The 12,232-nt window shown below is 34.5% G+C and overlaps 1 protein-coding gene across 5 annotated transcripts in view; it reads left to right on the top strand.

The window, feature by feature from the left end:
- The window catches only part of LOC138333239 (FERM domain-containing protein 5-like), a 71,097-nt gene that overhangs the window by 23,413 nt on the left and 35,452 nt on the right, over positions 1 to 12,232 (top strand). For all 5 annotated transcript variants that reach the window (XR_011209967.1, XM_069281494.1, XM_069281495.1 and 2 more), the window contains exon 2: positions 9,188 to 9,292. Coding sequence is in view for 4 of the 5 variants with exons in the window: in XM_069281494.1 (XP_069137595.1) it covers positions 9,188 to 9,292 (105 nt within the window). In the remaining variant the exon portion in view is untranslated. The remainder of the gene's footprint in view (positions 1 to 9,187; positions 9,293 to 12,232) is intronic.

Genomic DNA, 12,232 nt, shown 5'->3' on the forward strand with positions numbered 1-12,232 from the left:
GTAATTATAGTGTGTCAGTTATAACACTTTATGTATAATTCATTCCTAGCTATACAAACGATACTGTTATTTATGACTGTTTATAAACAGACAGACTTTCTGCAAAATGTATGATTTTGGCCGTCTTCTCCGTACAGGGTTGTGTTTGCATGATACATATTTATTACAAGAGTACTACAGCCAGCTAGGGCGCTGTGTGGTACAGTCGAAGAAATGTACTATCAGAGATCAAAAAGGGATCATTGGGTCGGCTGAGATTCTGACAAGGAGTAGTGGCCGTGGTTGATCACTTGTTTTGTGTAACTGGATGTGACCAGTATTTTTATGTGTTGTGTAGAAGATTTCTTGTTATTCACTTCTGGATGTTTTATTTAACTTTATGATGGAAATTTAATCCCAGCCATGACAGATTTTGATGTTCAGCCTCCTCCGGTAAGTGATTTGTAAAAAAAAAAAAATCTCAAAAATAGGGAGATTAAAAAAATCTTAGTAATGGTACAGTCAATTAACTTGTCTATAGAGACGGAGCAAAGGACAATTGAAAAAAAAGGACTTTATATGATCATTCAGGTGGTCTATATACACAGGTCAAATTACAAATGTATATTGTTCTATTAGTGGCTCTTTGGAATGCAAAAAAGTGGTCTTGTTATATAAGTACGCAGATGGTCTTTCTAGAGAAGTTGTTGTTAAGTATGATAGACGTAGATCATTTGAAATCATATCTATGATAGACGTAGATTTAGTGAAATGTTTTTACAGAATGAAATAATTTACATGTCTTGAATGTAAAACAATGCATTATTAAAGTTATTAAATTTAATAAAAGTTACATTATATGACACATTATGATTAATGAAACTGATATTATTAAACTTAATTGGAGATAATAGTTCAAATTAAAAGATAATTTGATTTTTTTAAGAGTACACAGTTGTAATATCAAATATTAACTGTTCAGAGTGGGTACTGTATTGGGATGACAAGTTTGGAGGGGAATGTTCATCATGATTACCCAGGGGGATGTGATATGGGTTAATTGATTCTTCAATCAAATGTAGGAAGCTAGTCACTAGGTCAGGATGGGTATTGGGTCCAGGGTGAAAGTGGTCTGGGTCCTGATGAAAATGGCTAGGGGAAGTTAAATGTGTCATACAGGTGTAAGGGGAACCACTACATATGTACTTGTAAGTAGGAGTTGTGTTCATGGGAGGAAGCTTAGTATTTTGGGGTCATAGTTGAGGTCAACATGTTAAGTCCTGAGGGTTAGTTATGGGTTGGAATAGACAACTTCACATAGAAGGTCGATGTGCTTAGGGGTTAAATTGTGTTCAGTTATATTAATTGGTAGTTATAAGTGGTCAGTATTGGTCAAGAGGTGTGATCAGATTAGAGATAAAGGTAGCTTAGATCATGAAGCTCAAGCGGTCAATATAATATTATTTACTGAATAAAACTAAGATTGGGTTAAGACTACTAAAACTTTAAGGTAAGGTGGATGTTAAATCGCTAGTTGAGGTAAAATTTGTATATTAATATTGGAAGTGTAAAAAGAAGGGTATGGGGAATATTGCTGACAGAATTGTCATACTGTGGCAAATTGCTTTATTTTTGTGAAGAAAACATTTTCAAGATTTCGCTGGTCACTGTCATAGTTACAGAATTTCAATCAAATCAGATAAATTCAAAATCCTGAAAATTTTGACCTGTGACAACATGTAGTTTCATTGAGCTGAATGGATCCCATCTTATAAATGATTTCATAGAATGTTTGTCATTCTAAGCAAAAACATTTGTGATTGATCAGATTTTGCTGGCCATGATAAGATAAATTAAATAATTAATGATGTACATTGCCAAGTGACAAACATATATGTATGTGGCTGTTTATCGGTACATCCCCAATATAACTGCAGCAATATATATGCTGGATAAATATAATATATATATGTAAAAAAAAATAGAATCTCGATACATCAGGATGTTGAGGAAATGTAATAAAGAGTGTTTTGTGACAGATGTTGAGTTTTAAGTAGAATGAATCATAATATATAGTTGTTCAGAGGTGACAGGCTGACGGCCACCATATATGTATCGCCTATGGATCACAGTACGGTGGGTCTGTGACATATAGCCTTAAGAATATCGGGATCACCAGAGTACGTTAGCATCGATGCAAAATATAAAAAAAAAAACTACCTCGGATTGCACATTGCGTACTTTCCAACAGTTCAATAGGATGGTAATCTTTGTGAAGTGATAAGCATGGTGTCGTTAGTGAAATACCACCAATCCTGTAAAGTACTTATATTGATTCTGACTATCATCGCATAATCTGTTGTTTCTGCTGTTCTGTCACATGTTTTATTTACAGAGGGTAGAATTTGCCTCTCTCATGTATTTTTCTGTTGCTGTCTCGGTGTTTTGGGTTTAAACCGATATAAAAAAAATGATAATCAATTTAGAATGCAAGTCTGGTTGGTAAAGATCGTCTTGATTATGTTTAAATTAATTGATTATAGTGGAGAAGGCTTGATTATGTATTGTTCAATCCAAATTAGCAGAATTTGAAAGTACTATAGCTTTGAGGTTTAAACTTCATCTGCTACTAAATCCAGAAATGGAATTGAACAAATAACATTCTTGATATAACATACATAATTATACTGATTCTACATGAAGAACCTGTAGCGACCAAATTCTATCTATCATTATTTCCACCTCAAAAGTATAAATTCCCTTCTATGGAAGGATGATGTTTAAAATGTTCTTTGGGTTTTTAAGACATCATTATTTTTAGGAAAAAAATAAAGCCGTACATTCTTTCAATCACTCCAGATGATTTTACCCATGGACTGAAGAAATGAAGTCCGAGCCAACATGTATAGATTTTTTTGCTACGCATAATTATAGATGGGATTCTGACATGCAAATCCTGCGTTACTACTCTAAATATAGTCACGGTGAATGAACATCGACTCATTTGTCAGTTGTCATATATCCAGACATTACGGAATACAGAGCACATATATATCGTATCATGTGCTTCCACACTTGTAAAGTAATATAGACAATTGTTGCATGTGAAAAAGTTATTGTGTCCTATATAGAACTACAGACCGTGCAACCAGATTCTGATTATTATGTCCCGTGGAGACCGCTGGATGGCTCCCGAGGGGACTTGGGGGTCTAGATCTACTCTTCTTAGAGTAGTGGGGTATTGATCCAGAGCTTTCTTCAATAATGCCAATCTCTCACAAAAATCTTCCGTCGTGGCAAACAACATGTAATATATTGACGAGGAGAAGGCACTTGTTTGACTGTTATTTCTCTCGTCTGTAGCCTACTCAGTGTGATATTTGTACGTCTATAGATATGGCGATATTGGACGTCTGATCTTCGCTTTAGATACGAGATGGTTTGCACAGACAAAGTAGATCATGTCAATAGTAATAGAACGAGTGGCTGACTTTGCGTTTCTGTACGGCCGATACGTCTACGTTTGACAAATTGACATGGCGTATGTTTGAATTGTTGCATGATGCATCCGTGGCGCCTACTGAATTCTGTTTAATTTCAAATAAATTACTCATGTGCACGTGTTGTCCTCTCTGGTATGATGGAACGGAAAAGGCTGTCATGTTGTTAAGTAAATTGGCGTAAGCAATAGAGCTCTTTAACATGGGTAGCTTGAAGTTAATTGAATGTGCTACTGCCGGATGTTTGATCTTCCATATCAAATTGATTAAACTTTTCTGTTATTTAGTGAAAACAATGAACAGTAATGACATATATATCAAAGAGACATTCGCCCCGACACATCAAAAACAATTGATTAAACATGGATAACAGTGTGAACAATAGATTTGAAAGTACGCTCTGGATATAACTGGAACCAGGGGCTCAAGAAGAGTTAACATTTTTGTCACACTGTGAGAATTTTACCATTATTCTGTTATTAAGTAGTTAGCTCCCTTGCCGTAGGTATCCATTGCCACGGATGTCATTATTTTGTGGGTGCAATTCCCGTCGTTCTCCAGAAAGTATGACATTACGCTCAGAAACATATGACGTCATGTTCAAAACCTACCTGCAAGTGCAGATACAGATGCAAGTACAGAATAGTTTTGACGGTTAAGAAGTTAAGAAAACTGTGACTTTTCAAGATATATAATCTAGCTGTGGTGTTTCTATTGGTCATATTATAGGATATATACATCTCTCTCCCCCACCATATATTTAACTTGGTTTATGCCAAATAAAAAGTGTATTATAAATTAGCATATCTATAGAAATTAGGGGGGGGGGGGGATTGATCAAATTGATGATACTTAAACCATACACTTGTCTTAGTAGTTTTTCTCATGGAACTTACCTAAAATGATTAGTAACAAAGATCTACATAATGATATGGTGTATTACCACCCCGACCGATTCCAAGTACATTGGGGATCGATACGTATCTATTTGTACCGTAATTATAACTAGAGAAAAACATAGTGGAGAGAACCCTAACCTGAAGCATTGTAATGGGAATCTAAGCTTATATAACTGAGTTAATCACAGCTTTGTAGTATTTCTTCATTATTCACATCCTTGATGCCACCAAACCACTGGTTATTTCCCTGGTTTTGCCATCAAGAAATTACAAGCCTATGTATTATTGTGGGTTATTGGGTGTTTGAATAGTAGATAGTGTCTGACAAGAGGCATTATTTGGGTGCCTAGCGGGGGTTATTGAATTATACATAGAATCAGAGAGTGAATGTTGATACAGCTAAAGCTCAGGGCTCTGCGGGATCAGAAGCTGAAAACAATGCTTTAAGCTCGGTCCATAATCTTAACGATATACCTACACACAGGGTAATGAATTGGTGATTGATTTTATTTCCAAAACTACCAACACTTGGGGAAGTTTATTTGTTTGTGTGGGAGCTAACTCTAAAGAATTATCTCTATGTTTAAATATTTTAACACATCAATGACTATTTATAGTATCCCTGAAAATGTTTCGGTAGTTTATTTTGGAGTATTAATGGTATCCCTACAAGTGATTGGATAGATATTTTGGAGTATTAATGGTATTCCTGCAAGTGTTTAAGTAGTTTATTTTGGAGTATTAATGGTATTCCTGCATGTGTTTAAGTAGTTTATTTTGAAGTATTTATGGTATGTCTGCAAATGTGTGGTTAGTTTTTTCTTTGACTTTTCACAGTTTTGGGGCCTTATGCACTACCTTAAAGTATTTAAATACTAGATTATCTCCTGTTACGCACATACAATGCAAACAAGGTTGTCTCCCTTGATGCACATACCAACGAGGTTATCTCCCTTGATGTACTTAACTAACAATTAAGTACAGCCATGGCGAGTGCAAATTTCCAATTGCTAATAAAATAAAATTAACTACATGTACCACTAAAAGATGTATATTCCTGTAGAAATCTGGACCAGCTTATTATATGTACAATGCAAGTACACTATTTTACAGTAGAAATCTGGACCAGCTAATTACATATACAAGTACACTGTATTTTTACAGTAGAAATCTGGACCAGCTAATTACATGATCATGTACACTGTATTTTACAGTAGAAATCTGCACCAGAGAATTACATGTACAAGTACACTGTATTTTACAGCAGAAATCTGGACCAGCAGCTAATAAAATGTACAAGTACACTGTATTTTACAGTAGAAATCTGAACCAACTGGCACCTTAAATGGCATTAATATTGATCATGCCTTCAGTGATAGCATATATTGCACTATATACTTGCATCCATGTGTATAATTGTTTTTAGAATATTGATAATGTAGTGGCTTGAATACTTTATATTTCTCAGTAAATATCAGAACATGTAGATCAATTACTTATCTTTGTCTTATCTCCCTCCATTAGAGGAGGACAGCATAACGTTCTGATCGATTTTCTAGAAGACCTGCACACGGCATATTCCATTTCTAATGGTTAATAACGCACATCATGTTTTTATCATTTCCACAAATATGATTTATAAAGTAGCATAGAAACCCAGCATATTGCATGTCTTCCCTGTAAACTGTAGTTCTGCTGATGTTACCTTCCTCTTTTTGTGTTTACTTGTTCTGTCTTAATTACTTCATGTGAAACCTTAAACATAAAAAAAAAAAAAAAAAAACATGCCAAAAGCAGTCATGGAAATTTTCAAGCTGATGTTAAATATTTTTGCCATTCATGCGCCAATAAGTGTACAAATAATTCAGTCAAATTATTTTGCAATCTAAACACCCAAAAAGAATAATTATGACTCCAACTTTGAACCTATTTGAATTCTTTTTGTATGATGACTTGGACCTTCCTTTCTGGCTTATGACATTCAGGGCCTATTATACTTAAGCTTGACGTCATTGACCCTACTTTCGACTTTTCTGTTGTAATGGTGATGATTAATCCTCTTTTATATGTTAAGGGCTGAAAGTGGCAGAGTTATCCAATGTCATTTATTATGTGTTTGCCCATGTATGTTGTAAGTATAATGTGACCGGATGGAGTGTAGTGTTAACATCAACATATATACTGCAGCTTCCCAAAACAAACAGATATTCACACACACAACACAATTGCATACACATGACATAGCTGTTAATCAATCATTAGCCCAACCTTGCAGTTAACTTCTTGGAATACAGTTGGTATACCAAATGGGGCAGCTGGCTGGTACTGACCAGTCATAGGTCTCAGATTTCAGGCTTCCCTTCAACTCCTACTTAACCTGCAAGGTCAGCTGGCTGATAATGGAATGTAAAACAAACAAAAAAACTTACACAAGTATATATGTATCACTTATACCCTGAACAGCACTAAAGAATACTCATGCAAATTGACTCTTATATAACCACTGTGGCAATTAAACCTAATTAGGTTTAAAAAACTGTGTTTTTTAAGTCCTTAGAAATTCAAAAGCAAGAAAGTAAACATCAATTTTAAAACTTGTTCATTTTTCACATCTTGAAATTATTGACTTCATTAAATTTGTAGCTGCCATATTAGATAATGTGTAGTAAAAGTTAATGGTACCTGAAATTTAAAAGCAAGTATAGATTCACTTCATTGAGTTTTGTCACCATTTGACAAGTCTACAGTCATAATGTATGCTGAAAATTAATTGTACCTAAAATTAGCAGCTACAGATTTGCTCTATTGTATTTGGCACCATTTAGTCCACAATCATAAAGGCTAAACTCTATGGGACTTAACGCTACAAAAACAATAGCTGTGAACAAATATTTGATGATACATTAAGAAGCTAATGTGTCTGAAATTTTAAAGCATTGATATCTGTGATTAATAAGTATCAAGTAAATATCATTAACCAATGGGACTGGTCAACTTATCAAGGTACACCAGCTTGGCATCAACAAAAACTCTGGAGACCCTTCTAAAAAATTACTCATTCACCCCTCAAGACACATTTAGACTCTTCAAGTCAAAGTCAAGACCAGTCTATTATGAATTTTTAGGGGTGTATGAGTCTTGTGAGTATCATGTGATCAGGGATAGGATAGTTTAAAATTGTCAAGGTTTAGACTTAGCCAATTACATATGAGGTTGCAAAAGGTTTAATACATCATTTTTGATTGGCTAGCAAACATTTTTGTTTCGCCTGCAATGCAAGAACAATACTTAGGTATCATTATGTCGGTGTCTTGGTACGTATATTGCTTATATCAATGTGACACCAAATGAGTTCGATAATGGTCAAAATCCGTCAATATTCGCAAGAGTTAAAGGACTTTAAAATCATCAAAACAGATAAATCAATGGTAACCACTCAATAACTTAAAAATTTATAGTCCAATTTAACCAAATTTTATACATTGTTTTATATTTATGAGATCTCGGATGAGTTCTATAATGGTCAAAATGCATCAATATTTGCAAGAGTTACAGAACTTTTAAATTGTCAAAACAGATAAATCCATGGTTTCTGCTTGATAACTTTATTTTTATATTTTTTATTATTATTATATATTTATTTTCCGATTTCAACCATATGTTGCTTTACATCAATGAAATATTAGATGGGTTTGATACTGATCAAAATCCATCAATATTTGCAAGAGTGACGGGACTTGATATCTTCTCCTAATTATTAACAATATTTTCAACTGTAAATAACTATTTTTTGTGATGCTGTGCAGGCGACACATCCACTTCGGTGGAATTCTTGTAATTTAAGTCTAAGACTGTTTCCTGATCCTGTGGCCTGTTCTAATCCTGTCCATGATATCCACCTGGACTGTTGTACAGTTACCAGTACATGTATATGTACACCTCTCCTGGAAGTTACATCCAATTTGTAGTAGCTGTTGTGTTGTTTCTGAATTATCCTTCCTCTGAGGTTTAGCCAGCTGCTGATTCCATATGTCTAGGTGTGGAAGTCTAGTAATTATTAACAGGGAGTCCACTATCACTACACATCAAAGCTTTATCAACAGTGCAGATGTAATCAATTAATTGATACACATTTAGATTGGACACATGGTGATGTAGTTTCTAGGAGAGCCATTAGTGGGCTTTATATATTTGTAATGCCTTTTATAGACATGATTGCCCATCATTCTGTCTCTTTGACCAGATTCTATTTTCACTCTTAGCCTCGGATGTCTATATTATTTTCAACCAAATGTACATATGATACTTTTTTGGGGGGTTATGGTGGTCAAGTAGTTAGGCTTAAGTTTTCCATTTCTGAGTGGAAATGGTCGTATGGTAAGGGGAATACTTACATTTTAACAATTGCCCTTCACGTCCATAGTGATATTGGTCAGTGGTTAGAGTGTCTGATATTGTCTGATATTCTACATGTATTTCCCAACCTCAGGGTCATAGTGGCCTAGTGGTTAGGGTGCCATAACATTCTTCATGTACTTTTGGGTCATATTGGCCTAGTGGTTAGGATGTCATAACATTCTATATGTACTTCCCAACTTCAGGGTCCTGGTGGCCTATTGGTTAGTGTGTCTGACATTCTTACACATTCTCTCCACCCTCTACTTAAAATTCAAAGTTAGTGTCTTTTATTTACTGCTATTTATAGATATTTTTCAGAACTTAAAACTTTATAAAATAAAATAATATTTAATTAAGCAAGTGATTGCAAAGATTTTAATATAACTATGTACTTGTAATTGAATTTTTCAGAAGGATACATTGGGTCACGTTCTGTTTGAACAAGTATGCAACAAGTTGAATTTGATGGAGAAGGACTACTTTGGTCTGAGATATGTGGACTCCGAAAAGCAGAGGGTAAGTATCCCAAACTTATACTGTACAGTTGTATATCATTTATAATGTAAACCAACATGCATAGTGTTAATTACTGCTGACTAATATATCAGTTTGGTGGTTTGGTTTTCCATTAAAAAATGTTTTTGAAAATGTTGAAACACTGGGCTCCTGTGACATCCATTATTTGACATTAATAATTATTGATAATGCTGACATTAATAAAAGTCTATTAATATTGCAAGAGTTGATTGTGACATCTGCACAAGTAATTTTATGTGACTTTAGCTAAGTTATGGGACATGAGCAACTGTTGACCTGATTTATTATATGTTTTACTTGGAAATAGTTTGCTATCAGAAAAAAAAAATCCCATTGAAAATGAGGTGGCTGATAGTCTGCGTTTGAAGATCAGTTCCTTTTTCTTGAGAAATTCTTCAAGATATTGGATTTAGGACATCTTTGCCAAGTGTTTACACATAGAAACAGCGAGAACGCCATGTTCAAAACAAAACGTGTCACTTGAATGCCCCACACACATGTATGGATGAAGACTAACTGGCAACAACATTTTAGCGATGTCTATACAGGTTTTATGAATACTTACTGTATATCTATGATAAAGGTTACTAAATAACAGGAATATTATCATTTCTAAGCATTTAATTGTGTGCTCCTGCTGGTATTTCCAATCTGCCACAAAACGAAAGTAGCGATCGAAAGCACCGTCCGCCATTTTGTGTACGCGTGGTAAACAAACAGGCTAGCATGAAATGCCAAAATTCCGTGAAACAGACATATTTAACCAATGTTTAATACTTCTGGTGCATACATTTCTTCACAATTATGTAATTTCAATACTTACTTGACTTCAAAACATAATTTGGCTATAGTAAGTTTCAGAAAAATACAAAACTAAAAGCAAGATGACTATAGTCTGTTTAAAAAAAAAAACATCTAGAAATGGTCTCAAATAACGGCCATTTACCCGCGCCCGGGTTCTCATTAGGGAAAATACAGTAGATATGGACCAGGCTGTATCTTATACACATCTACTGAACAGGACATGATAAAAAAATATGATCTGTTCATAAAATTGAACTCAGATTTACACCACCTTCAAAGTCCAAGTTAAGTCAAAACTAATGTCATTTTCTTTATAAATGTATTATACACATGGTTCTCTTCTTTTAGAGTAGTACCGTATTTGATCCAATAAGCGCCCATGTAGCTATAAGCGCGCCCCTCTCCCTTTTTAAGGCCTCAATTTCAATAGCCCAGGTATAAACTAAGACTTAATACAACACAAAACTGTAAAGGTTTGCAATAATTTTGTCTTATTAGCACTCTTTCATTTTTTTAAACGCTCTGGGCGCTTATTGGTCGAATACAGTATTTTGCTTCAGCTTTAAGTTGATGATCAAATTGATTGAGGATGTTTTCGCAATGTTGGGGGAAATAATCACCAAAACACAGAAATTGGTGTCAAACTGGCAGTCAATTACAAAACTTTGAAAATATTGAAAGAACTAAAACTGAATTTTATGGTTTTTACTCAAAATCACAAAACTTTTTGACCCTTGTAAATAACCAGCTATGCCATATATGGCAGATTTTGTCCTTTAAGTTCTGTCCTACTCTGGCTGTTCCATCTCTATTCATATAAAGAAATACTGGCTATTTAGGTATTAAATACATATAGCTGTTTCTATCTAAATGCAGTATTAGTATTAAAACCTCATGCTGAGCCATTACATGATGAGGGTTTATCTTTTTGTCTTTCAGCCATGGCTGCATTGTGTGTAGATGTGATATTTCCTAATAGGTTCTGTCAAAATGATTTCATTTGATCTACATAAGCTTTACCAAATATTCAAGATTTCCAAATAAGGAGCTGAACTGTGCTACTGATGGATTCCAGATGGATGTTTCAGAGACAGTTAACCAGTAGAAAATGAGTTTGGTGTAAATAAAATTGCAATAAATCTAAACCTGAGCCTGTTGGCTACTGGAATCTGTAGATATTTCAGCAGGTCTGAGTAGAGAGACCATATGTAAGGGACCTTGGGGATTTCAGAAGTTAAGTAGGCTTGAGTTAGGGACCATATGTACGGGTCCCTAGGGATTTCTTGCAGCAGTTGTGGATATCATTTACCCAAACAATAATAATAAACCAACCACAGTCTAGCATACACAATGCATTCTGTCGTATTGTTGGATAAGATTCAATAATTGTTTTTGCTGTGTTTCCAAAAGCCTATGTCAGAATTTGGTCTTATGTTCCACGTGAGTTACCTCTCATTGATTGCACCTCTAAACGCCGATTAGCATAAGTCACAAACTATGTCAATCGTCATATTTAATTTAGAACAAGTCCATTAATTTGAAGGTCATCTGACTCAAATTCAAAGATGGCTACCATGATCACCGACTTGAAAACACTTATAAGTTCTACTAGTGTGAATTTATGAAACTTGCTAGAAAAAATCCTTACATTATAAGACCCAACTAAGTGTTGTTATTTTTCAGGCCAATCCAGAATTCAAGATGGCTGCCACTACTGCCATCTTGAAAACACATTTTTGTTGAACTTCTTTATAGTTATAGCTGAAACTTGCCTGAAATATATATAATCCCACGCTATATTTTTTATGTTGATCCAACATTCAAGATGGATGCCTTAATCACAAACTTGACAACACATTTTAGAAATGTTTTTTAATGCCACTGGTGCTGAAATTTAAAGGATTTTTAATGCCACTGGTGCTGAAATTTAAGAGAAAGGCAGCGATAAAAGTGTTATTATATTTTAAGACCCTTCCCCCAAAAAATGTTCTTGTCTGTCCAAAATGCTAGATAGATGCCAATGTCACCATTTTGAAAAACATTTTACCCCTGATAAATTCTTTTCCTATTAAACTTGTGCCAAGATGGTCAGATGACCCTTAAGGCCTTTTGGGC

The sequence above is a fragment of the Argopecten irradians genome, chromosome 10, assembly GCF_041381155.1.
Source record: "Argopecten irradians isolate NY chromosome 10, Ai_NY, whole genome shotgun sequence".
Lineage (NCBI taxonomy): Eukaryota > Metazoa > Mollusca > Bivalvia > Pectinida > Pectinidae > Argopecten > Argopecten irradians.